Genomic DNA, 26,485 nt, shown 5'->3' on the forward strand with positions numbered 1-26,485 from the left:
CTGGGGGACCGAGGGTGGGGCTGAACAGTGATGGGGACCGAGGCTGGGTGCGAGCGATGGGAGGGAGCGGGTGGGGCACGGCGGGGCAGGGGCGGGGCAGGGGCGGGGCAGGGGCGGGGCAGGGGCGGGGCAGGGGCAGGGGCGGGGCCGGTCCCGCAGGCGCCGCCGTGCGGAACGAGACGCTGCCGCTTTAAGAGCGCGGTGCCCTCAGCCAAGATGGCTCCGGCGCGGTCCGCCCGTGCTCCGAATGCGCATGCGGGGGGCGTGGCCTCGGCAGGCCACGCCCGCTCCGCCGGAGCAGCCGCCGGAGGGGCCGCGGGCGCCGGGCCCGGGACGGGCCAGGCCGGAGAGAGCGGGCCGAGGTACGGAACGGGCCGAGGTACGGGAACGGGCCGAGGTACGGGGAGAGGGCCGGGGCACAGCCAGGGGGAGCTCAGAGGGCGGCAGCGCGTCCTCTTCCCCTCCCGGTGCGTGCGGCCGTGCCCTGGGCCCCGGTGGGGAGGAACGCGGCCGCCGCACCGGGAGCTTTGCAGAAGGCGGCGGTGGAAGCTCGGGGCAGTGACGGAGGCCGGGGCTTGCGGGTGCCCGCGCCGGGCAGGGACGTGCCCGTGACTGGCCGGAGTCAGTGACTTCCAACTGCCAGAGGGCAGGGTGGGCTGGCTGCGGTACTGGGCAGGAATCGTTCCCGGGCAGGGTGGGCAGGCCCTGGCACAGGGTGCCCAGAGCAGCTGGGGCTGCCCCTGCATCCCTGGCAGTGTCCCAGGCCAGGCTGGACACTGGGGCTTGGAGCAGCCTGGGACAGTGGGAGGTGTCCCTGCCGTGGCAGGGGGTGGGAGATGGGCTTTGAGGTCCCTTCCATCCCAAGCCCTTGTGTCACTCCGTGAGTCCCCTGTGTCAAGTGCCAGCAGTCCCCCTGTGCCAGGTGCAGGCTGGCCCTGCCCCATGGCTCAGCCTGGGGAGGGCCCTGTGTCCTGGCTGGGCTTCCTTGCCTGAAACCCTCTTTCTCATCCGGCAGCTCCAGGAGGTGCCAGAGTGGCGGCCGGAGCAGCTGGTCCTTGGCAGAAGGTACTGACACAGCTTGTTGGATGGATAAATGGCCCTCTGGAATGGTTGCTGACCTCTCCGTGGGGAGTGCCGGTGCTGGGGGCAGAGGGATGGGGCAGCACAGGGATGGGATTTCCTCCTGTCTGTCCCTGCTGCAGTGCACGGCGTGGAGCTGGTGTCCCTCTGTTTGGGTGCTCAAGGAGAACTCACATCTGAAGAAACTTCTAGGAATAGAGAGGGTGAGAAACAGAACAGCTGGAGTTTGGGAATCTTGTGATATTCTGTGTTCCCAGCCTCTGGGTGCTGTGAGCTTTGGGTTGTCCAGGCTTTACAGCCTTCCTTAATCTTGGATCTTGTTCCTCAGGTTTTTGTAGCCAGAATGAAATGAATGATTCAACTTTTTACATCTGTTCAGAGCAGGTGTTTGTGGAATGCACACTTTAGGATTTTCCAGGTGTTGGTGGTCCTGTTTGAGGCTCATGCATCCATGGGACAGGACTGGGAGAACCTGGGAAGCTGTGGGGACATGGCTGGCAGACACTACTGCTCTTCTGAACTCCCTTTATTCCCACAAGGCCTCAAAAACAGGATTGCTTTTGTTTTCATGGGCTGCATGGGTGGTGCTTTTGTAGAATAGAGAATTGTTTTTACTTCTTTGAGGTGCAGCAGCCAAATCATCTTCTGGCTGTGCTGAGCTGTCCCCTTGGGAGTGGCCCCCACCCTGTGCACGGGGCAGGGGATGGGCTGGGGGGTGTGACCTCACACTTGGCTGCACCAAAATATCTTTTGAGATTTGGATTTGTGCTCCCGTACCTTGCATCTACCTTCATCCCCCATCCCAAAATCCCAGATAATTTCTTTCCCTCTGTCACAGTCCCTCATTTTCTTCTTCCCTCCTTGTGCAAGGTGGCACCAGCTGTGTCTCCAGCTGGATGTGGCTGCTAGTAAAGGAAGGCAAGCTGGCCCCAAATGTCTCACCCGGAGCGTGTTCACACAGAGTTCATCCATGCAGTATCCCACGTCCCTTGGGTGTTGTGGGAGTTGGGCAGGATGTCTGCAGCCCCAGGCTGCCCAGACAGGTGAGGGCTGGCACTGACTGACCTTGCCGTGGTCTGTCAGGGACTCATCCAGCAGGTTTGTCCAGCAGCTTGGATTCGGGTGTGAGTGCAGAGGTGACAGCAGGGGTGGGGGTGGTTCTGTGCATCAGGCCTTTAATTGTTTCCTCTGGGATAACACCCGCCTCCTGGTGCTGCAGCACAGCCTCACAGCAGGTGTTTGTGAGGGACTGCGAGCCCTGGTTTTATAGGTCATGGAATGCTTTGTGTTGGGAGGGACCTTAAAGTCCATCCAGTGCCACCCCCTGCCAGGGACAGAGACCCCAGGCTGCTCCAAGCCCCAGTGTCCAGCCTGGCCTTGGGCTCTGCCAGGGATCCAGGAGCAGCCCCAGCTGCTCTGGGCACCCTGTGCCAGGCCTGCCCACCCTCACAGGGAAGAATTCCTGCCCAGTACCCCATATACCCCTGCCCTCTGGCAGTTTAGGCCACTGTTCCTTGCTCTCTGTGGATGAATACGTGTTTTAGTTGGAACAAGGATGCTACAGTTGTCCCTGGAGTTTGGGGAGAGGAGCAAGCCTAGCTGAGCACTTTGGACAGAGCAACTGGTGGCGTTTTGGCGTGGGATGTTTCCATCATACCCCTGATTTTCTTCTTAACAGTCCCTTTTCCTCTTCATGGTTTTTTCTCCAGAATACTTGGACCCAAAATGTCCCAGTTTGTGCTGTTGCCGGGTGGAAGGTGAGGTTGGAATGTGTGTCCTGCTTTGGGAGGAGGTTGGAACCATCCCTGGAAATTCAATGAGCCTGGAGAGTGGCTCCAGTGCTGCGCTGGCCCTGTGCTATTGTGCCAGCCTGTTCTGCCTCAGTGCAGTGGGGTTCAGAGCTGCTGGGCTGTGATCCAGCACTTCCAAAGGGCTGCCTTTGTTCCTTCCTTCTTCGGGAACTTCTGTTCATTTCTTAACCATCGGCAAGGAAGGAGAGTTTCTAGTTCAGGTCAGGGAGGTGCCTGTGAGTGGAATGAGATCCTGTGGTTTGATAAAAATGTATAAAATCATCTCCATGTTGTGTGCTGAGCAGCTGGGATGGATTTTGTGGAGAGGGAGGGAGCTGGTGTGTTCAGCTCTCGCAGTGTAATTCCCACTGCAGTTGGCAGCAGCTCTGGGTCATCCACGTGGCTCCCTGGGGGCTCAGCAGCAGCCCCAGCCTGGCTCTCTTCCCCTTACCCTTTCTCTCACCTCAGGGAGGCTTTCCCAGCCTGTTCTCTCCTAGGATTTTGTGCAAGCTGGGTGTTTTGTGTTCTCTGTGCACCTGAAAATCCCCAGTTAAACCTGTTGTAGCCCGTATTTCGGTATTGCAGGGGCTTTCTACCTTGCTGAGCAAGAGGCAGAGCTTAGTTCTCGTCAGAATGAGTCTGGACCTGGTTCCGTGTGGTGCTGTTTGGATTTTGGGGTGTGCTGAGCAGTGTCTCCTAAAAAGAACACCAAAAGGGGAAGGTGTTCTGCTGGAAGAGGTCCAGCTGGGTGTTCACAAAGCATGGAATGACAGATTTCTGGCTGGGACTTGATGCAAACATGACACTAAACCGGACTATATAATTGAAAATATCTGTTGAAGTCTTGCTTTTGCAGCCATGGTAGTCCTTAAAACAATTAAAGGAGAAAGAAAACTGGGAAAAAAGAGGTGGTTTTTGAGGCAAGATGGTATTTTATCAGTGGTTATTTGGCTTTTTTTCTGTCTGGCACAGTTTTGGGCATCAGCTTTCTCTGTTAGATCTGTAACAGCAGATCCTTTTTCCTTTTGAATTCCAGGAGAATAATTAAATATAGCAGATATGAGAAGGATGGGGTAAGTGTAAGGCATGTGATCCAAAGGTGTGGATTCTCTGTGGTGGTGAGTGGACAGTGTGTGACTCCAGCAGAGACATTTATAACCTGGAAAGTGGAAATGAGATTACAAAATACTTTAAAACAAATTCACAAACCAGTAACTTATTTAAATAGAGAATTCTCTTATTTGGTGCACAGAGCTGTGGCTGCCCCATCCCTGGAAGTGTCCAAGGCCAGGCTGGATGGACAGAGCTTGGAGCTATCTGGGATAGTGGATGGTGTCCCTGCCCATGGCAGGGAGATGAACTTTCACATCACTTCCCACCCCAATCATTCTGGAATTCCATGGTTCTAGGCATTAAAATCTCATTTGCACCCAGGCCATTTTCCAGTTGCTTTCGTGGCAGATGTGCTGGGGCTGTTTTCACGCTCTGTTGTGAACGGGGATGAATCTGTGGGGCTGCACCCTCAGGACCCTGTCCCAGATGCTCCCCGGTCAAAACCTGCCCCGTTCGTTCGGGCTGTTCCCCTGTGGGTCCGTGGGGCACGCTTGTGCCACGGGGCCGGGTGCAGGGGGTGCTGGGCTGGGTGAGCAGTGCCAGCCGTGTGCAGGGGGTGCTGGGCTGGGTGCAGGAGGTGCTGGGCTGGGTGAGCAGTGCCAGCCGGGTGCAGGGGGTGCCAGCCGGGTGCAGGGGGTGCTGGGCTGGGTGCAGGAGGTGCTGGGCTGGGTGAGCAGTGCCAGCTGGGTGCAGGGGGTGCTGGCCAGGCTGCCCAAGGACACCTGCTCATCATCGCTTAGCAGCCACACAGCTATGCTGGGCAAACAGGCTGATCCTCCCACACGGAGCTGTGACACCGGCCTGGATTCCCAAAGAGGCTAGGAATGGCAGAGAAGCTGTTATTGTGTTTGAGTATGGCAACTGCTGTAAACAACTGGATTTAGTCTGGAAAATACAGTTTAGAGTCCAGTAGCAACCTCCCCTCAGATGGTCACAGACTACCTGTAAATTTGGTCTTGGGCATTTTCATGTTGAGCTGCTTTTAGTCAAAACACTGAGCCAAAAGGAAAGGAAGCTGGCAGTAGTTGTGAGGAAACTCCTGGGAAGAGGTGGCTGAGCAGAGATTGTGGCTTTTTAAGTGAGAGCTAAAATGGTAGTGATGGAAAGTTTAGGAGAAAAAAAAGAAGTTTTGTGGTGAAACTAACGGATGGGATAGATAACTGTGAATAAGGAGTCAAGATGTGTTCCAGATCCTGAGTTGTGATGTACCAGTGCTCTCAGCTCAGCTGGATTTGTGTTAAACAGTGTTTATTTTGGCTTTTGAAGGACTGGTGCTGGTTCTGAAGAGGGCTGGCAGTGCCTTTGGGCACATCTGTGCACTCACCTCGGTCTGTACGTGCTGCTGGAGCAGTTGCTGGGGTGGTTTTGGGATGGGTGTGTTGCTGTTTGCCTCTGTTTGAGTATTCCAGTGTCCTGGGCTGAGGGGCAGAAGCTCTGTGGAATGGTGGATTGCTCCAGAAGAGGTGGTCCTGGTGTGGATGGAAGGACGAGGGCTCTGTGTGTCTGTGCATCCCGGGATGGCAGTGAATCCCACAACACCCTGTGAGCCCGGGTGCCTGGGAAACCCAAACTGCCACAGGATTCATGTGCTGCTCTCTGCTGTGCCTGGTGACGGATGACAGCCCCTGTTACCTTGCTGGAGGGGTGTCAGAGCAGAGCCTGCAATATTGGCTCCCAGGGCCCGTGAGGGTATGTGTCACAGAACAGCAAAAGAGCTCCAAACAAGCCCTAAAACAATGCAAGTCTTTGTGTTCAGCCTGTGTTGGTAGAATTCCCAGTTTCTCTCCAGCCTATTGTTCGGGCTGGCGTGGCTGGACTGCCCTGGCCCAGCACAGGCAGCATTCCCGGGATGTGTTTGCCTGTGCCGGAGCAGCTGCCGAGGGCGAGAGGCTGCCTGGAGAGGTCAGCCTTGTGCCAGGGACAGCTTCTCCAGGATCCTGCTCCTGCACTGCTGGGAGGCTGGGGCAGCACCGGCGTCCTCTGTGGCCACCCCAGGAATGGAGCTGTCAGAATCCTGGAACGGGTTGGGCTGGAAGAGACCTTGAAGACCATCTATTGCCATGGGCAGGGACACCTTCCACTATCCCAGGTTGCTCCAAGCCCTGTTCAACCTGGCCTTGAATATTGCAGGGATGGGGCAGCCACAGCTTCTCTGGGCACCCTGGGCCAGGGCCTCCCCACTGTCACAGGGAGGAATTCCTTCCCAATATCTAACCCCATCCCCTGCGGGGATGAAACCATTCCCCCTTGTCCTCTCACTCCAGGCCCTTGGAAATTTGGTGTAATTTCCTCTCTACCAAATCTGGGCTGTTTGTGGTCACTTCAGACAGCACAGGGAATGGGAGGAGAGTAATGAGGCAAAAAAAAAAAAAAAGCTCTTTTGTCACAGCCTGGGGACACAGGGCTGGCCCGTCCCTGGGGTGTTGATTTGGCAGCACAACTGTGCACGAGGCTTCTCAGTTCAACTCCTCCTGCAGAGGGCTCTATGTCTTGAGGGCTGGAATACAACAACATCCAAACCAGCTCTCCCAGTTCACGCACAGGTAGAGTTTCACCCTCATGGAGTCCCTTCATCAGTTTAGGATGGGACGTACGGGGATTTTTTTAGTGTTGGTGGAAGCCTGTAGAGTGATGATGTTGCTCAGAGACATTGTGGACTCCCTGTCCCTGGAGGTGTCCAAGGCAGGTTGGATGGAGGTTGGAGCAATCTGAAATAGTGGAAGGTGTCCCTGCCCATGGCAGAGGTGGGATGAACTTTAAGGTCCCTTCCAACCCAAACCATTCCAGGACTATGAAAGCCCGGCTCTGCTGGCTCCCAGCCAGGCACCAGGAGTGTTGACCCAACAGGCAAATGCTACATTTTTTTCTCCTTTCTTTTTGTATTCAGTTAAAATTGGCTTATTCTGCAGTTTTTTCCTAGTTCATACACCCATAGTCTGGTGCTTGTGGGAAGGGATGTGCCTGAGAACCACGTGGGGCTGGCGAGGAGGGAGAGCCCTGAGTTGGCAAAGCTCAGCTTAGATTTGCTGATCTTTAAAGAAGCCCCAGTCTTGTGATGCAGGTTTTGGTTTCCCAGTGGGAACAGCCGCTAGGTGGTAAGCTGGCTCCTTCCCGCAGCAGGAATGGCTCCCGAGGTGGCTGGTTGGGATTGCTGCCTGCTCCTGGCAGGGTGCTCCTCGTGTCAGTTCCGTGTGGCACTGCTGGAGCCGGGGTCGAGCCTCTCCTCTGACTGGGAGGAAAAAATGCTGTGGGAGCTTTTTCCGTGCTGTGACTGGGAAACCTTCGAGCCTGTGTGCTGGAAGGGCTGCTGTGAGCATGCCGCAGCTCTGGAGTGCCGGTCCCATCCCCTGCTGCCACGGTGGCACTGGGATGGGTGGTACAGCGAGCCTGAGGGAGCCCATCTGGGTGACACCCAGCCTGGAACTAGGAGAAAACCTTGGAATGCTCGGGTTTTGGATTGGAAATGGCAGCGAGGCTCCGGCTTCCTGCTGCCAGCGCTGTCACTGAGTCACTTCCAGGCGGTGGCCTGGGACCCTGCCGGGTTCTGCTTTGCTGCTTCCCCTTCTCTGACTGCCATGGGGAGCACCAGGATGGAGTAGAAGGGCAGAGGAGGTGGACGGGAGCAGCCGGAGGAGGATGGTGTCACACGGGCGCTGGGGACACCGGCTGTCCTGGGGTACGTACGAGTGCTCCGGGGGTTCCGGCAGTGCCAGGGCCTGTGCCAAGAGGCAGCTGTTGCCCGATGGAGAACTGGGGTAAATGAACAACCAGATAAGCATGACAATGGTCTATTTTTAATTTAGTTTTATTCCTTGTGCCTGGGAAAGCATCTGTAGAGGCAGTGTTTTGGTAAGAAAAAGTATCTTAAACCTCTTGTCTCGATCTGATAGGAGAAGTGAGCATGCAGTTATCCTCCTGTGTGTCCTTCTTGTGCTGCCAAGCATTCCCTGGGCTCTGCTGTGGCTGCAAGGTGCCGTGTTTACTGCCGTGCTTTTGGGTTTTAAAGCTGTCAATGAGAACCAGCTCAGGGAGGGATTGGGGGGAGCAGGGGCTGCTGTTGCTCTGCCTGTGCTGCAGGAACTGCTGCTTTCTGTGCAAAACAGAGAGGTTCAGATGGAATACTGGGGAGAAATTCTTCCCTGTGAGGGTGGAGAGGCCCTGGCCCAGGGTGCCCAGAGCAGCTGTGGCTGCCCCTGGATCCCTGGCAGTGCCCAAGGCTGGGTTGGATGGGGCTTGGAGCAGCCTGGGACAGTGGAAGGTGTCCCTGCCATGGCAAGGGGTAGAATGGGATGGACTTAGAGGTCCCTCCTGCCCCAACCATTCTGGGATTGTACAAATACAGAGATATTTTAGCCCCATTTCCCACGTATTTGCACCCAGTGAGTCTTATTGGAGAATATCTGTAAAACCATGTTATGCTGCAAACGAGCTCTGAGACACATGAGCACAGTTCCCTTAATTCTCTGCCAGGCTGACTGGGCCATCCCTGCCTCCCAGGCTGGGAGCTGGATCTTCTGTGCTCCCTGGAAGCAGTTTACTGGAAGAGGATCAGAGCACTTCAATGTCATTGATTTGTTTTCATTGTTAGCTGGCAAATAACTTTTAAATTCCTGGGTTTCTCCTGCCCTCGGCTCTCTGGGCCACGCTGTCTGTGTGCTCTCATGGTGTGTAGCTGCTCATGCGCCTTCCCAAGCACCCAGCTCCCCTTGTCTCCCCCCTTTCCAGGATCTTCTGTGGCAGTTTAGTGAGAAAGCACGGTGTAAAAGTTGAGGGACGTGGTGTTGCACAGTGTAAGGCTCAGCAGAGAGTACCCTCTGCAGTGCCAAGGCTTTCTGTGTGTGCTGTGATGGCTTCTCCTGTGTAATAGGAAGTGTTTTCTGCAGAGCGTGTAATTCAGCCTGTTGGGAAGTGCTGGCTGGCGTTTTGCCTTCCTGGAATAGCTCTGAGCTATGTAGTTGGTTTCTCTCTTAATTCTCTGGAAGGAAATCAGTGTTTGCAAGAGCAAAGTGCACATGGCCAGCAGTGAGTCCAGGTGGGCAACCTGGCCTGGATCAAGAACAGTGTGGCCAGGGCAGCCTCAGGATGTGCCAGGGGAGGTTCAGATTAGACACCAGGAGGAATTTCTTACTAGGCAAGCTTGCTAGCATTGGAAGGGGCTGCCCAAGGAGGTTTAGGGTCCCCGTCCCTGGAGGTGGCACTCAGTGCTCTGGGATGGGAACAAGGTGGGGATTTGGTGCAGTTTGGACTCTATGGTCTTGGAGGTCCTTTCCAGCTGAAATCATTCTGTGGTTCTGTCTTCTCATGGAGATGTAAAGATTCCCATTTGCATGCGGCAAGAGCTGGTTTTGAGGCTCATATCTGACTTTTCTCCCCCTATTTAGTTTATGTTTTCAGAGCTTGTGCTTTTGTAGTTCCTCTGCTGTCCTGGAAAAGAGGAGAGACAATGGGTCTCTTGTCATGGTCTGGCATGGGTTCAGCTCCTTGAGATTGGTGGGGTCCAATAAAAAAATCATTGCACGTGTGGAGATTATTTAATAAATGCATCAGAGTGGCTCTTGCCCTGGCTAACACTGGAGTTCCAGCCTGTACTTCAGGTGGCATCACTGCATCCAGCCTTCCCATGGGAAGAGCAGTGCAGCCTCTGGCTCTCCAGGGTCAAGTGTCAGTCCAGTTGGGTGTGAAAATGAGTTTTCCTGCTTGTGTTCTAAAACGCTTCCCTTTGCTGGCAGGTTTGGAAGCTCTGGCCATGGATCAGAAGGGCTTTCGTCGGGGGAGCTTCCAGAGTGCCACCAGCGATGAGGATATGCTGGAAGTGGCTGGAGCATCCATGGATTTCTCCATGGGCGACGATGACCCACCACTCGACAGGGAGATGGGAGGTAACACCCACGAGCTCTCCCCTTTCTAATTTTCCTGATGGCTTTGGATAGGAGTTAAGGGGAATATTTGCTGTGTGGGTCCTGCTGGCCACTGCCCAAGATGGGTCTGGTGTTTCCTGGCACCAGAGTGAAGAGTTTGCAGGATTCCATGTCTCTATCTGTGTGGCTCCTGGGCTGTGACATGGAGCATATCCTCTGGATTCAGCAGAATCCTTCCTGAGTTTTCCAAAGTAGCTGCTGTGGAGAAGAGCTGGCAGTGGCAGGAGGGAGGGATGCGAGTGCCATGAAATTGCAGCACTGAGCCCTTCCTGAGGGTTGTGATGTGAGCACAGACTGCCCCCTCCCCTCCTTTCTCGCTTATCTGTAATTTTGGAGGCTTTCTGTTGTGGAGAGAATCTCTCTGTGTGGCAGCACAGAGGATTTGGTGCTTCCCCTGCCACCCCTTGTCTGGCTAGAGGGTCTGCTCCTCCTCCTGGAGTCTGAGCAGTGACATTCATGGAGAAGGGATGAATCCACATGGATATGCTGAACTCTAAGGAGTGCTTCCCCTGGCTGAGGCTCTTTCTGTTGACAAGTGCTCAGGTCCTCAGGGGAGGGTGACACTGAAGTAAAAGAGGAAATTTTAAAGGGGGAAGAGCTTGCCCAAATGCCAGTTTCAGTTCTCCCTGTGAACTTCCCCTGCTGGCTTCAGATGTTTGCTGGCAGATGTTGGGGTGCCAGTGTGAAACCTGAAGCTGTGGGGACCCAGCTGGGAGGTGGTGGCCAAAGTTCTCTTCTCCATTCAGAGGAAGGATCAAAAGTGTTCCAGTGGTGGAAGGTCTCCTTTTCTCTGTGGCATTTTAAAAGGTTTTTTCTCCTTGAGTTTTAAAGGCAAGAATTGAGGCAGGTAGTGACAGGGATTGGTTTGAACTGAGAGAGGGAAGATTGAGGTTAGATTTAAGAAGAAATTGTTCCCTGTGAGGGTGGGCAGGCTGTGGCATAGGGTACCCAGAGAAGCTGTGGTTGTCCCTGGATCCCTGGAAGTGTCCAAGGCCAGATTGGACACTGGGGTTTGGAGCAGCCTGGGACAGTGGGAGGTGTCTCTTTCCCTGGCAGGGGTGGAATGAGATGAGCTTTAAGTCCCTTCCAACTCAAAGCTGTCTGTGACTCCATGATCAGAGGTCTGAGTGCCCAGTTTACCCTCAATGATTCTGTGGTGCTTATAAGCACCAACAGGATTTAGCAGTGAGTTATTTTCCATCTTAAATTAAAAATTAAATTAAAATTGAAGTAGGAGCCTTGAGCTGGCTCATCTCCCCTGCTTTCTTCACCCGCCTTCCTCCTTGACCTCACACAGAACCCGGGAGCTTTTATCAGGGAGACCAAAGTCAGTGTGGGGAGTGTGCAGAGTTTCAGCCTCCCAGACAATGCTTGAATGACAAGTTATCACCAGCAAATTGGAGCCCGAGGAACTTAATCACCAGCCCCTTTGAGCTCTGTGTGCACTGAATAAAGGTGAGATAAAGGCTGCTCGTGTGTTGGGAGAGCCTTTGAAGTCTGACTGTGCCCAGAGGACAAAAGGAAAATCGAGTGCCTGCCTGCTGGAAAGACAGGGAGCAAAGATCGTTCCTGGGAGTTATTAAGTAAGGAAAATGTCAGCTGGGTGGGAAAAGAAAGGGGTTTGTCTGTCAGTACATCAGTGACTGACCCACCACTGTCAGGAGACCGTTGATAAATGTGCTTTCCTGTGCTGCTTCGTGACTTGGGGCAGAGCTGTGGGGATGGGCTGCAGAGCAGGGGGTTTGCCAGGCTGGGGTGCCAGGAGCATCCCATGTGGGAGGTGGTGAGCACAGTGTCCGTGTCTGGGTGTCCCTCCATGGTTAAGGGTCAGGTTTGGTGGATCCTCGGGGCTCGGCTGTCGGGTGAAGCAGAACTGGCACCTGGGTTGGGGTAATCGCAAGAACAAATCCAGCCTGGGGGGAGAACGGATGGTGAGCAGCTCTGGGGAGAAGGACTTGGGGCTGTTGGTGGATCAGGAGCTCAACTTGCCCTGGCCATGATGCTGGAAACCCCCTGTGCCCTGGGCTGATCGGGCAGCAGGGGAGGGGGGGATTCTGCCCTGCTCAGGTGAGACCCCACCTGCATATTATTATTATATGCTAATAATAGCATATAAATATTTATGGCAGTAATTAACCCACAGGAAGGAGCTGCAGCCACGGGAGTGGGTCCAGAGGTGTCCCCGGTGGGTGCAAGGGCTGGCCCTGGTGGCAGTGTCCCCCTGGTGGGGTGCAGGGGCTGGCCCTGGTGACGGTGTCCCCCTGGTGGGGTGCAGGGGCTGGCCCTGGTGACGGTGTCCCCCTGGTGGGGCGCAGGGCTGGCCCTGGTGGCGGTGTCCCGGCAGGTGCGGGGGCTGGCCCTGGTGGCGGTGTCCCGGCAGGTGCGGGGGCTGGCCCTGGTGGCGGTGTCCCGGCAGTTGCAGGGGCCCTGGTGGCGGTGTCCCGGCAGGTGCGGGGGCTGGCCCTGGTGGCGGTGTCCCGGCAGTGGCGGGGGCTGGCCCTGGTGGCGGTGTCCCGGCAGTGGCGGGGGCTGGCCCTGGTGACGGTGCCGGTGACGCCAGGGGCGGGGAGGGCCCAGCCGCGCTGCGGGGTCGGCCCGGCGGAGCCCCGAGGAGGAGCGGGATGCGCCCAGTGCCGCTGTGAGCCCCGGGAATGCCCCCCTGCGCCCGGCCACGGCACGGACAGACCCCCGGAGCTGCTCCTGCGGGATGGGGAGTGGCTGAGCCGGGGTGAGGAGACCCTTCCAGGGCGGGAAAGGAGATGGGAGCCAAGGGGAATGTGTCCCCGTGTCCCTGCACGCTGTGGGGCAGCAGAGCCGGGATGAGGGTGGTGGAGCGGGCTGGCTGGGCTGTGGGATTTCTGCTGTGTAATGGTTGTTTGTTCTCTGTCCCTGGGAACCCCCTGTGTTTCTGGGATTTGCTGGAGCAGGGAAGCAGCCGGGTGCCGTGGCTGTCCCCCTGGCAGTGGCAGGACAGTCAGCAAATGCTGTGGCTTTGTAGGGTGGCACATGGCACAGCCTGGAACTTCACCAAGTGCAGCCTGGTTTTCCTAAGCCCGGCAGGGTCTGAAGTGGAGCATTAATTAACCCCTTCTGGGGAGTGATCAGAACACTGAGAAATCTGTTTGAAATGAGCTGTAACGGGGTCACTTTTCACTCACTGCCTCCGATTTGGAGATGTGGATGTTACAAACAGAGAGATCTGTGTAATCTTGGATGTGTTTTGGCAGGGCATCATTTTCCTCCTTTATTCCTATCTGGGAATCCTAGGATCCTTGATTTGCAGCAAGCTGGGGCAGGAAATATTTATAAATAAATCTTTATAAATATTTATGGCTGTCAGCCATTTCATAGTTCTGGATTACCCCTGGAAAAAAAAAATAAAGCTGCTTTCTCATTATCATCTGTCAAATGAACAATTGTCTGTGGCTGGAGACCTCGGGATTCTCCTTTGGGAATAAAAATCCTGGTGCTGTAGGAGGGCAGGCTGGGCTGAACGGGGATCCTGGAGAGCAGGATCAGGCTCCAACCTGCACCTGCTTGGTCTGGAGTGGGATCAGCCCATCCCATCTGCCCACGGGCTCACTGGGGCTGTGGATGGCATGGGATCACAAGGGCTGTGCCTGAGGGCTCCTGCATCAGGGTCTTGTTAGGGGTACCAGGACTTGCAGCCCCTCTGTCATTGCAGCTCTGTGCTTGCGTTGTGCCTTGGGGTCTGGCCCCTGGTGCTCCAGGGCAAGCTTTGAGCTGGGAGAGTGTTCCCAGGATAGCTCAAAGTCACTGGTCTGGGCAGTCATTCCAGGAGAGTGAGCATGGAATGTGGCTGACCTCATCTTCTTGCAGAAAATGCTTCTCAGGGTGTTCTATTAGCTTGGTTAACTCTCCTTCATGAATACTTTTCTTTAGGACAGCTGTATCTTTTATCTTTAGAAAAGATTTGGTAGATAGGCAAAAAAAAAAAAAAAAAAAAGGGACTAGCCAGAGAGAGCCTGCTGTCTGCAGCACAGAGTCAGGGATGGTTTGGGGTACTTCTGGGAGAGGGGTCATTCCTGTGGGAACAAACCCAGCTCCTGCTCTGGGCTGCAGGTGGGACTTGTTCAGGTGACCAGGATGAGGCCTCTGTTTGTTCCCTGGATACCTGTGCCACATAGCTCTCGTGTCCTTGGAGCAGCACCAGCCAGGTGGCAGGAGGAGCTCCAGGCACTTGAGTGTTCCGTGTTCTCCCCTTGCTCGTGTTGTTGTCAGGATGGTTTATTCCAGGAGGTTCTGATCCATCAGATTTAGAGAGCAGCATCAAGGGTTTCCTGCGGGGATGTTTCAGTGGGGAAATCTCTGGAAGCCTTGATACTAATTTTGCATTTCCAAGCTTCTGGTCTCAAAAATGCTGTTAAAACCAGGGATTCCTCACGGAAAATGTGCCTCATTTTCCTCCCAGTGCAATTGGGTCTCACAGCCTGTGCACTCAGCATTTGGAAGAGCTCTGCAGAGCTCCATCTTTTTGATTTTGTCCCAGGTGAAGCGAGGAGCTGTTGTAAGTGGGTTATTTTGTGGTGGTTGTCAGTTCTGTACATGACTCATCTTGTTTTCCTGCAGCTGTGGCAATCTGGGAGATGGGATTGGGAAGACTTCACAGCTCTTTTCCCTTCCTGCTTCAGATGATGGGGCAGAGGGCAGCTCTTTGAATTCCTTATTTTTCCCATCTGGAGACACCTTTGCCCCCGTGATATCTGCAAGCTAAATATGCTCAAATATCAACCATTATCCTTCTGTCTGGGAGTTTTAACCCTCCTCTTCCCCCCACCTTCCAGTTTTGACTGGATTTTGGTTTTTGCTCTTCTGTTTTTCCCTCTGAATGACTGCAAACACTCAGTGTTTTCCAGAAACAGAATTTGGGGAATGTGCACCCAATCTAAGCACTGTGTTCCATGGGCTGGAGCAGGTTAAACAGTGGTTTGGCTGAGTTCTCACCTGAGGGAAGCTGCAAGTTCCAGTTTTCCCAAGCCCCCGTTTGGTACTACTTTCTGCTTTCCAGGCCCCACTGGATGCTTTGCTTTCCCTGTTTCCCTGCTCCCATCATGCCTTCCTGCCCATCCTGCTCTCATCCTTGCCAGATCCACCTGGGATACCCTTCAGCTCTGTTGGAAGTCCTAAATTTTCCTTTTCTCCTCTCTCTCCCATCTGCTTGCCTCAAATGGCAAAACATCCTTGTGGCAAGTCCTGGATTTGGGGAAAAGGCACCATCTAGATGCTGGTGGTGATTTACTTTGCTCTGAACAGTCATTTCTGGGACCAACCCCATCTCCAGGTGATCTGCTGAAGCTGGGGAAGGTGTACCTGGCACAGATCACCTGGGAACATGTGCCTGTGCTATTCAGCTCAGCTACCTCAGTAGCTCTTTATTTCCATTGAAATCTGTGGTTTTCCTCCTAAGTGAGTTTTTTTGGTTTGTTTTTTTTTTTACAAAAAGAGGAAAAACTAAGAAATGCTCAATTTTCCCCCTTCCTCCCCCACCAGGCTTTTCCTCATATAATGGAGGAGGGATGAACGGCACGAGTGCCATGATGGATTTCCTGGAGGAGCCTCTTCCTGGCGTGGGCACCTACGAAGATTTTAACACCATAGACTGGGTGCGAGAGAAGTCCAGGGATCGAGACAGGCACAGGGAGGTAAAAATTCCTCCTCCTCACTGGCTCTGAGTGCAGGATAATGAATGTGTGACTCTTGCTGGGGTAGGGAGGCTCTTCTTGGAGACCCCTGGGATGGAGGGATTGCCCTTAGGGTGGGAGCTGAGAGTTCAGTTTGAGGAAAAGGATCACTAAATCCAACATACTGCAGTTTTTTGGTTGCTGCTTCTTTTCTGAAGGCTTTGATTTATTCCAAATGGGGGTTTGGAGAACAGAACCAGCCTGGTTTTCTGCTCTCACATTTGCACTGGTGAATGGTGCTCTTCCTATTGGAATTTTTTTGTTTGAGAAGACTAAGTTCAGTTCTTCCAGAATTCTTTCTCAGGACTTCAGCACTCTGCAATTAAAGGAATCTGCTCAGAATGCAAGGGGGGCTTTAGCTGAAACACCCGTGTCCCCAGCCTGCTCCTGCCTTGCTTTGTCACAGGGAATAACAGCGGTGAGCTGGAACGTTTCCCTTGGGAGAGGCAGCTGGGCACACAATGGCTGCTCTGTCACCCTTTGTCTGCCTGTCAGGAGCAGTGAGACTGACAGGCCTCAGCCATCCTGGGCATCTGGGACAGGGCTGAGTCCCACTTCCCAGTGCCACCAGTGCCCGGCTCCCAGCTGGACCATTGCTCTCTGCTGGCATTCAGTCTGCGGCCCCAGTCTCTGTCCGTATCCTTCGGACTCTGGCACAGGTGCCCACAGAAGCTGTGGCTGCCCCATCCTTGCAAGTGTTCCAGGCTAGGTTGGATGGAGCTTGGGACAGTGGAAGGTGTCCCTGCCCATGACAGGGGGTGGCAGTGGCTGATATTTAAGGTCCCTTTTGACCCAACCCATTCTGGGATTCCATGATCCTTGATCCATTCTCCTGCCCCCACACCCTGAGCTGCAGGAGCTGTAGGAGCTGCCACTGTCAGGTGCTTTTTCTGTCCCTCCTCAAAGCAGAGTCACAGTGTCACCAAGCAGTTTTAGAGCATTTACACCACAGTGGATCACAGTCCTCACGGGTTTTTGTTTCTTTCTGCAAACCCTTTCCCAGATCACCAACAGAAGCAAGGAGTCCACCTGGGCCCTGCTGCACAGCGTGAGCGACGCCTTCTCTGGCTGGCTGTTGATGCTCCTCATTGGTTTGTTGGCAGGTGAGAGGAAACCTCCAGGTAAAACTAATTCATTCCTGCGCTGCAGCATCAGGATCCATTCCTCCCCAAGGCCTGGCAGATCCTTGGAGCCACAGGATTTTGGAGCAAGGACTTGTGCTGACACCAAGGGCTCTACTGCTGCCCTGTAAATTCACAGGGAATTATTCTTTAAGTGCTTTGAGCCTATGTTTGTGCAAAACCAAAATACAAAACGGAGGCTGAGAGATGTCCTGGACACTGCTCTGGGTCTGCTGCTGGCATAGAACTCTGAAATGAATAAGAAATGTTCATTAAAGCAGAGCTGATTGAAACACTGGGAATATCTGTGCTGAATGCTCCTCATGGGTGCTGAAGGGGTTAATTCCAGGAGCTGCCAGCAAGTTTCTTATTTTTTTTTTCTGTCTATACTTAGATATAAAAAGGGAGAGGTGTTGCTTGGAAATTAGATGTCTTTCAGAATTCAGCTGGCTAAGACCTCTTATATTACTAAGAACCAAACTTTCGCCCCAGGGCAGCAGGAATAAATCACTTGGATACAAATCTTCCCGATAGGAAGCAGCAAGCATCTGTCACGAGGGATGGGGTGAAATCTTGTGTTAATGTTTACCCAGGAAGGCTGCTGGCCAGTTGGTCATTAACTTGGAGGGATTTGCTGCATGTTTATTGCAGCCTCTGGAGCTTGTGCTGCCACTTGCTTCTGTGGATCAGAGGTCCCTGGCCACTGCCTTGGTGTGGGGGTTTTGGGATTGGAGGAGTCATTAACAAAAGTGACTTGAAGATTCCTCTTAAAACCTGCCTTCCCTTCTGTGCTGGCTCTGCTTGCCTTGTTCTACTTGGCACAGTTGTAGCTTTCCCCTCCTTTATTTTTCTTTTTTTAAATGAGGGTTGGAAATGTTTTCTCCAAATTCAGAGTTATTCCTGTCACAGTGTTGCTGTTGTTGGTACAGCTCCTGGATCCTGGTGACACATTTTGTCTGAGTCCCCCAGGAATGTGGGACATCCCTCTCTGCCCTCCCACTGCTGCTGTGCTGTATTTAACAAACAGTTATTGAGAAGAAATAATTGCTGGTGATGCAGAGGGGGGGTTGGACACAGTCAACCTTTGAAACATCATCAGCCACGCTCTGTTTCCTGACTTGCTCTTTTCAATATATTGAAATTATTCAAAACTAGGCAAATCCTCTCATTTAGCTTTCCACAGAATAAAAGTGAGTTGTAGGCAGAAATCCTACACTGCTCTATGTGTTGGGAGGTGAGTCCAAATTTGGTGGGGCAGACTGTGACCTTCAGGTCTTTCAGTCTGCTCATTAAATTATTTTGGTTTTTTTCCCTTTAAACCAGGTTCCTTGGCAGGTCTGATCGACATTTCTGCCCACTGGATGACAGATCTGAAGGAAGGAGTGTGTTTGGCAGGGTTCTGGTTCAACCATGAGCACTGCTGCTGGAAATCCAACACCACCTTCACCGACAGGGACAAGTGTCCTGAGTGGAAGAGCTGGTCCCAGCTTATCCTTGGCCATGGAGAGGTGATGGGTGCCTGGAACTGCTTTTGATGCTGAATTCCCTGTTTGCCCAGCCTATAGAGCATCCCTGGGGTGATGTGGATGCCAGGAGTCCAAGCTCTGGGTGGTTCAGTGGTTCATTGTTGGGGCCCTAAAGGGGTGTCCATAAACAGGTTAGGTGGGTGTTGTCCTTAGAGGGGATGTGGGGAGGCAAAACACTGACACATTTACAGGTGCAGTGTGCCACTGGTGTGTCCAGGGTGTGCTGTTGGAGGGTATTTTGCCCATGAACGTTTGGGGAGAATGCCATGATTGGTAACCCAGCAAATGGAACCTGGCCTTGAAACCTCAGACTTAGGGCAGGTGTCTCCATTTTTAGCTGATAAGTCTGTGTGGTGTCCTGCTGATTCCCTGTGCTCACTTCAGTGCCCAGGTCTGATGTGGTTTCAGTTGAAACCATCTGATTTTGGCAATTTCCTCTGTGTTTCAGGGCGCCTTTGCATATATCCTCAACTACTTAATGTACGTTATCTGGGCCTTGATGTTCTCCCTCCTTGCTGTGCTCCTGGTGAAGGGCTTTGCTCCCTATGCCTGTGGCTCAGGGATCCCAGAGGTAAGACCCAGAGTGGGTTGTTTTTCAGGTGGGGTAGGGATCCACCCAAAATTTACACATGTTATGGAATAATATATTCCACTTTAGATGATGGCTTCATGTGTAGGTGTTTTTCCAAGCTGTTTGAAACATGTCTAGTACTAAAGTCTCTGAGCAGTCCCTTGGAAAATCAGGTGTTTTGGCATTGCTGCAGGAGGTACTGCTTAAGTGTTCCTCCAGCAGGGGTAGTGGCCCTCAGGGAAGGACTCATGAAAGCTGTAGGAAAGGGCAGGATTGGGAACGTCCCATAAATCAGGAGCTCTGACCAGGGCTTGAATGAAAGCCTGTAGAGCTTTGTGTGCTTGACTTCCAGATCAAAACTATCTTAAGTGGTTTCATCATTAGAGGCTACCTGGGCAAGTGGACGCTGGTCATCAAAACCATCACCCTGGTGCTGGCTGTGTCCTCGGGGCTGAGCCTGGGCAAGGAGGGGCCCCTGGTCCACGTGGCCTGCTGCTGTGGGAACATCCTGTGCCACCTCTTCACCAAGTACCGCAAGAACGAGGCCAAGCGCAGGGAGGTGCGTGGGGACGCCAGCCTGGGGAGGTCAGGTGGGCTTGGGGCTCTGGGGCTGAGGGTAAATGGTTCTGTTTTGGGGTAAATGGTCCTGTTACGCTAACTGATGTTTTTGGAGCTCCTTCTTAGGGAATTGGCTCACTCCACCTTTTCCCTGCTGCCTTAAAGCAGGTCAGACCTAGCTGACTGTGCTGTAGATAAGCATTGTACAAATTTAAGTGAAGACAAACCAAAAAAGGGGGGTGGTTGGGAGGGCTGAGGAGTCTGAGTGCCTCTGTCTGTCCCTCAGGTGCTGTCAGCAGCTGCTGCCGCCGGTGTGTCTGTGGCTTTTGGAGCTCCCATTGGAGGAGTGCTCTTCAGCCTAGAGGAGGTAACCTTGGAATGCTGTGGGCTAGAAATTTCTCCACAGCCCGTGGAGAAATTCCTCCTGATGTACAACCTGACCTTCCCCTGGCCTGAGGGGGCCTGAGGCTGTTTTCCCTGGTCCACTCTCCTGTGGACCTTGTCCACTCAGCTGTGTCCCAGGGTACCTGGGTGTTGCAGCAGACCTGTTGTTAGGGGTAGAAATGAGCCAAGACACAGACTCTCATTTGACAACATGAAAAGGATCCCAGTTTATTATTCTTTACAGCTTAGCCATCCTGACTCTGACTACGGCAAACTTCTGCTGTCGGCTCCTCTGACAGACTCTGACTGCTGGCTATTTCCTGCTGGAAGATGACTGCAAGTATTTCCTTGCTGCCTCTGACCACAGGCTTTCACCTAGCTCGACTATGACTGCAGGCTCTGAGTCTGTCAGACCCAGACTGGTCTCACAGCAGATATTTTGCAGCAGCTCTCTTCCTTGTTTTGTTCTTTGTGTCTCTCTGGATTGTTCCTTCTTCCTCAGGGCTCCTCTACCTCCTCAAGGTCCTCTTCTTCCAGGCTCTCCCTGACCAGCCAACCCACCCCTTTTATCACACTTATCTTTATTAGTCACAGCTACAACCCATTAAGGGCAAGGCTGTTCTTCTTCTTTGGTAATTAGTGCAACTGTGACTTATCAGGGGCAAGGTCACAGGTAATCCCTTCTTCTACACCTACACGTGGGAACAAACTTCTCTGGCTTATCAATCCTCTCTTCTTCCCAAGGACCACCTAATCCTTAATCTGTTGATCTGGATGTGAGAGGACCATTGCTGTTTAGCTTAGGGGAGTACCAGAATGCATTTCAGAGGAGGGCTGCGATGGATTTCAGAGGAAGGCAGGGATGGATTTGCTCAGCTGAGCAATAGTTGATGGCAGTGATGGCAGGCACTGCTGTTTGGTACTTTGGACCTTGCAGAGCCACAGAATTCTCTCAATTCAGCTCATGGCTGATGTGTGACAGGGTTTATTACCCAAATGAGTCGCTCCAGGGATCACAGAGGGCACATGCACGTGCTGCAGGCCAGGTCCCATCTCACTCACTGAAGCCCTCATTGAACTGGAGCTCCAGAGCAAGCCTGGGTGCTTGGCTGGAGAGCAGGGAACGAGCCAGTGCTCATGGATCTCTGTCCTGGCTTTACTCCCTGCAGTGGGGTCGTGCTAAGTGTTCAAGTGACTAAATGTGCTTCGTTCTCCTCTTCAGGTGAGTTACTACTTCCCTCTGAAGACCCTCTGGCGTTCCTTCTTCGCCGCGCTGGTCGCTGCCTTCACCCTGCGCTCCATCAACCCCTTCGGCAACAGCCGCCTCGTGCTCTTCTACGTGGAGTTCCACATGCCATGGCATCTGCTGGAGCTGGTGCCCTTCATCCTGCTGGGAATATTTGGTGGGCTCTGGGGAGCTTTCTTCATCCGCAGCAACATTGCCTGGTGCAGGCGGCGCAAGACGACGCGTCTGGGCAAGTACCCGGTTCTGGAGGTGATCGTGGTGACGGCCATCACGGCCATCCTGGCCTTCCCCAACGAGTACACCAGGATGAGCACCAGCGAGCTGATCTCGGAGCTCTTCAACGACTGTGGGATTTTGGACTCGTCCAAGCTCTGCGAGTACGTGAACGATTTCAACAGCACCAAGGGGGACGACCTGCCTGACCGCGCCGCCGGCCCCGGCGTGTACACGGCCATGTGGCAGCTGGCACTGGCCCTCATCATGAAGGTCTTCATCACAATCTTCACCTTTGGCATGAAGGTGAGGGTTCCCTGTACAGGAGCTCATGTTCTTCCCATGCTCTTCAGGACCCTTAAAGTTTTATTTCCTCTCTAACCAGACATGTGTTCCCCCAAGCTCTGTCAGAAGGGGACAGACTGCAGTTGTTTGTCCTGAGGGCAGTAGAAACCTTCCAGCCTGACTGTCGGCACCAAATGCAGTCACAAAACTGGTGCCTCATTCCATTTTCCAGACACAGAAGGCTCCTAAATTGTCCTGCCTCAAGCTTTTTTGATAAATATGTGATTTAGATGAAAGAGCTAATTGCAAAGCAATCAGTGTCTTAATTTGTTAATGCATAATTGGAGCTGTGCCTTGCTCAGAGGGTTTGGAAGTTGTTTGGTGCAGCCTCTGGAGCTGCAGGTATGAGCTGATGGACAGTTTTTATGTCCCTGCTCATTGCAGGGGGGTGGGACTAGATGACTTTTCAAATGTCCCTTCCAGCTCAGCTCCAGCAAAGCCTCTGCCTCACTCTGGTTTGAGGTTCCCCCACTCCTCTGTGCAGTCCCTGGGCTCTGCTGCTCACTGCCCCATGTTCCCACAGGTGCCCTCGGGGCTCTTCATCCCCAGCATGGCCGTGGGGGCCATTGCGGGCCGGCTGCTGGGGGTGGCCGTGGAGCAGCTGGCCTTCTACCACCACGACTGGGCCATCTTCAGCGGCTGGTGCAGCCAGGGCGCCGACTGCATCACCCCTGGCCTCTATGCCATGGTGGGCGCCGCCGCCTGTCTGGGTAAGCTGGGGCTGCCTGGGGCCACGCTGGGGCTGGGCTTTGGTTGGCCACGTGAAGAGGTGGTGTGGTGGGTGCATGGTTGGATTCCCTGATCTTAGACGTTATTCCTGCCCTAATCATTGAACCACAGAATGGTTTGGGCTGGGAGGGACCTTAAAGACGATCTCATTCCACCCTGTAGGGATTCTGTGGCTGAAGGGCTGTGGTTGTGACTGACCATCAGAGCTGGTGTCACCTCAGGAACCCCAGGAAACTCTGTAATAGAGCGTGCCATGTGTTCCTCACCCTGGTGGTGTTCTTTTGCCATCTCCAGCCCGGTGCCAAGTACAGCAGCTGCAGTGGGGAGCTCCTGAGTGGGAGCCAGAACAGTTGAGGCTGCCCAGGGACTTGAATTCTCCTGTGGGGTTTTAATTCATTTTACTTCCTGTTCTGGCCTTAAATCTCGTGATGCAATTCTGCTTTTAAGTGCTCTGTTTTTTGGTAACACTTCTTCCTCTTGGCTGAGTTGGAGAGACTGGGTACATGTGACTGAACTTCACTTTCACAATTCCCAGTCCCCTCATCCATGGAATAGTACAGGAGTCCTAATGGACTACTTTATCAGGAGAAACTCTCCTCTAAAAACATGCCACCAAACCCCATCTTTGGCCTTTTTAGAGGGGATACACCTTGCTTGAGGAACCCAATCTAGTGGGAGGTGTCCTTGCCTGTGACAGAGGTTGGAATGACATAGACTTCAAGGTTCCTTCAAACCCAGACCCTCCTGGGATTGTTTGCATGTAATTGATGGAAGATAAATACACTTTGACTTCATTAATGGTGCTGTTTACTGCTGGGCAGCACTGAAGGGTCTGTGCCCCTTTGGGGAATGGATATTGGAACAAAACTCCTGTGAAGTATTTGGGAGTTTTTTTGGTTCTTGAATCTCAAAAGCGTAATTAAAACATGCCAAGACAAAACCCCGCAGAGACCCTGAGCGCCGTGCCAGGGCCTGGTGCTGGGGCAGGACAGAGGTTTTGGTGCTGTCCTGATTGTGTTTGGCGCTGCTGTCGGGGCAGTCCAGCCGTGCTGGCACCACCCTTCTCTAGAGGTGGGGACTGGCGTGACACAATGCCAGAGTGAGCTGAGCCGTGCCGTGTTGGCAGGGGGGGTGACCCGGATGACCGTGTCGCTGGTGGTCATCATGTTCGAGCTCACCGGGGGGCTGGAGTACATCGTGCCCCTGATGGCAGCAGCCATGACCAGCAAGTGGGTGGCCGACGCCATCGGCCGCGAGGGCATCTACGACGCCCACATCCGCCTGAACGGCTACCCCTTCCTGGAGGCCAAGGAGGAGTTCTCGCACAAGACACGGGCCATGGACGTGATGCGGCCGCGCAAGAACGACCCTCCCCTGACGGTCATCACGCAGGACACCATGACCGTGGAGGACGTGGAGACCATCGTCACCAGCACCACCTACAGCGGCTACCCCGTGGTGGTGTCCCGGGCGTCCCAGCGCCTGGTGGGGTTTGTCCTCAGGAGAGACCTCATCATTTCCATCGGTAAGGGCTGACACTGCCCGGGTGGAGGGGCTGCCGTTAATGCCAGCTGTCACTGACCTGGGGAGGACACACTCCTGGTGCTGGTAGCTGGGCCAGCTGGTGCATCCCTGAGCAGTGTGGGTGGGCTCTGCTTGCCTTGGACGTGAAGGACAGGGTGGCTTGTCACAGGATCACGGCATCATTTAGGTTGGAAAATCCCTCCAGGATCATTAAGTCAAACTTGTGTCCGATCCTTACCTTGTCACCAGCCCAGAGCACTGAGTGCCACATCCAGGCCTTCCCTGGACACCTCCAGGGATAGGGACTCGAGTTCCCTGGACAGCCTCTTCCAATGTTAGCAAGTTTCTTGTGAAGGAATTCCTGCTGATGTCCAACCTGAACCTCCCCTGGCACAGCTTGAGGCTCTGTCCTCATGCCCTGTCACTGCTTGCCTGGGACAATATGGAATAAAATAGGGGAACAAGTGCTTCAGGATATTATGTGTGTTGCCTGCCTTCTGTGGTACCACCATGAGTTTCTGCACTTGGGTTCCTTGGAATCTCCCAGGGTTCAGTAAGAGTGGTCCTGTCCCCAAGCTGTGTACAGTGATGCACAAGATGGGATTTGGGTTTTCATGATCAAATATCCCAAATATTCTGAAGTATTCTGAATACCCAGCCTGGTGTTTGGGCTGCCAGACCTGGCCCTTCCCAGGAAGCCTTGGAATGCTGATATCAGATTGCAGTGTGGCAGGTACCCACAGTACCTGTGTGTGCACTGCTGTGAAGGTCTGAGGGATGGCCAGTACTTGACTTGTTTTCCATTCCTGACCCTCATGATGTCCATGGAGCCTGTGCCAGTCGTTGAGTGCTTAAAAATAGTCCTTTAACTGCACTGCATGGGACCCAAATCAGTGACTCATAAAAGTACAAAGCATTTTATTTACCTCCTAAAAACTGGGAAGTTAAAAGGTCTCCAGAACTTGTATTTACCTGGCCAGAGTACAATAGATGCAACAGCCATGGCTTTGGGCAAAGCTGATGTGCTGATCCTGCAGTGGAACTTTGGGGATCTTGGAGGTTCTCCCAGGTAATGAGTGACAGGACAAGACCTGAAGTTGTGCCCAGGTGAGGTTTAGGTTGGATATTGGGGAAAATTTTTTCATGGAAAGGGTTGTCCAGTTCTGGCAGAGGCTGCCCTGGAGTCACCATCCCTGGAAGTGTTCAAAGACATGTGTGGCACTTGAGGACATGGGTTAGCGGTGACCATGGTGGTGCTGCTGGTCGACAGTTAACCTTGATGGTCTTAAGGATCTTATCCAACCTTAATGATTCCATGGTTCCCGTAGAAGAAAGGCTGGAAACCCATCACACCCTCCTTGAGTGGGAACAGCTCTGGCAAAGGGAAGGAAAGGACTTCTCAGGCCATTAAACGTGAGCTGAGGAACAGGAACGCTCTTCTGTTTGGAAAAGGAAAAGAGTGCTGATACTGACTCAAATATTTCTCTTTGCAGAAAACGCCCGGAAGAAACAGGATGGGATCGTGAGCACCTCAATTATTTGTTTCACTGACTACTGTCCCCCCCTGCCTCCGAGCTCCCCGTCTGTGCTGAAGCTCAGGAGCATCCTGGACCTCAGTCCCTTCACGGTGACAGACGAGACACCCATGGAGATCGTGGTGGACATTTTCCGCAAGCTGGGGTTGCGCCAGTGCCTGGTCACTCACAACGGGTAGGAGCCCTGGGGTCGGAAGCTCCTCTGCTCCCAGGACAAAGGGGATGGGATCCAGCTGGGGCTGGCTCCTGGAGCAGTTCTTGCCTGGCAAAGGCACTTGGAGCCCAGCTCCAAGCCTGTCTAACCTGGCCCGGGACACTTCCAGGGATGGGGCAGTCACAGCTGCTCTGGGAGCCTGTGTCAGTGTTTTACCAGCCTCAGAGGGTGCAATACTTTCTGTGGGGTGTCACTTTGAATCCCAAAAGACTCTTCAGCACCTGCAAGGGGCTCAAGTGGCCCCGCCAGGGTCCCTTCTGGCAATGTGGGTGCATTAAAAGCGTTTTTTCATTTTCCAGGAAGCTGCTGGGGATCATTACCAAAAAGGATGTACTAAAGCACATTGCACAGATGGCCAACCAGGACCCTGATTCCATCCTCTTCAACTAGAGGCAGACTGTAGGGATTGTGTGTCCCACGTACCTGGAACTTTCTAGCCCATCCTGGGTAGACTTTCCTATTTTTATTGAGACCATGGAACTGTTTCCAGTGTTTTCCTCCATGGAGCTGAAGAAGATATTTTTTTTTCTACCAGATAATGAATTGCACTACGGAATCTGTGGAACATGATCTTCTTTTTAGAAGAAAAAAAAAAGAGACTTTATTTACGTTGCTTTTGTGAAGTTGCATTGGAAAGATTCCATGAAGGAGTAAAAGCAAAATGTTAGAGAATTGTATTTCCTCCTCTTCTTTTGTTGGAACTGCTGTTACGAACGTGGGGAGGAAGAGCCAAGGTGTTTGTGCACTTCCAGAGGTGTGGAAGGAGCAGGATGGTTTTGCACACAGTATTCAGGTGGTGGCAGATGGACGGGGCTGGGCTCAGGGTGGTGTATTCCCAGTTGTCCCCTTGGGAAAAATCACAACCTTGGGAAGCCAAAATAGGGGAGAGAAAAATAAGAATTTGGCTGACTGAGGC

At 53.3% G+C, this 26,485-nt stretch overlaps 1 protein-coding gene across 4 annotated transcripts; it reads left to right on the top strand.

Annotated features, from left to right (window-relative positions):
- The first annotated feature begins 236 nt into the window (after window positions 1–236).
- LOC119712932 (H(+)/Cl(-) exchange transporter 5) lies at window positions 237–26,246 on the top strand. 4 transcript variants are annotated; one of them, XM_038164823.1, is made up of 14 exons: window positions 286–362; window positions 1,016–1,065; window positions 9,713–9,862; window positions 15,413–15,564; window positions 16,607–16,706; window positions 18,048–18,232; window positions 18,699–18,821; window positions 19,174–19,380; window positions 19,666–19,746; window positions 20,986–21,528; window positions 22,091–22,277; window positions 23,423–23,821; window positions 25,314–25,530; window positions 25,869–26,246. In XM_038164823.1, exons 3-14 carry the CDS (start codon window positions 9,730–9,732, stop codon window positions 25,957–25,959), a joined length of 2,418 nt encoding a protein of 805 aa, XP_038020751.1. In that variant the 5' UTR covers window positions 286–362; window positions 1,016–1,065; window positions 9,713–9,729; the 3' UTR covers window positions 25,960–26,246. The 4 variants fall into 4 exon arrangements, with proteins under 4 accessions (XP_038020752.1, XP_038020751.1, XP_038020754.1 ...); XM_038164824.1 differs by lacking the exon at window positions 1,016–1,065 and having other exon boundaries at window positions 237–362; XM_038164826.1 differs by lacking the exons at window positions 286–362; window positions 1,016–1,065 and adding an exon at window positions 7,399–7,659.
- The last annotated feature ends 239 nt before the right edge of the window (window positions 26,247–26,485 follow it).

Source organism: Motacilla alba, chromosome 4A (assembly GCF_015832195.1).
Source record: "Motacilla alba alba isolate MOTALB_02 chromosome 4A, Motacilla_alba_V1.0_pri, whole genome shotgun sequence".
NCBI classification, from domain to species: Eukaryota; Metazoa; Chordata; class Aves; order Passeriformes; family Motacillidae; genus Motacilla; species Motacilla alba.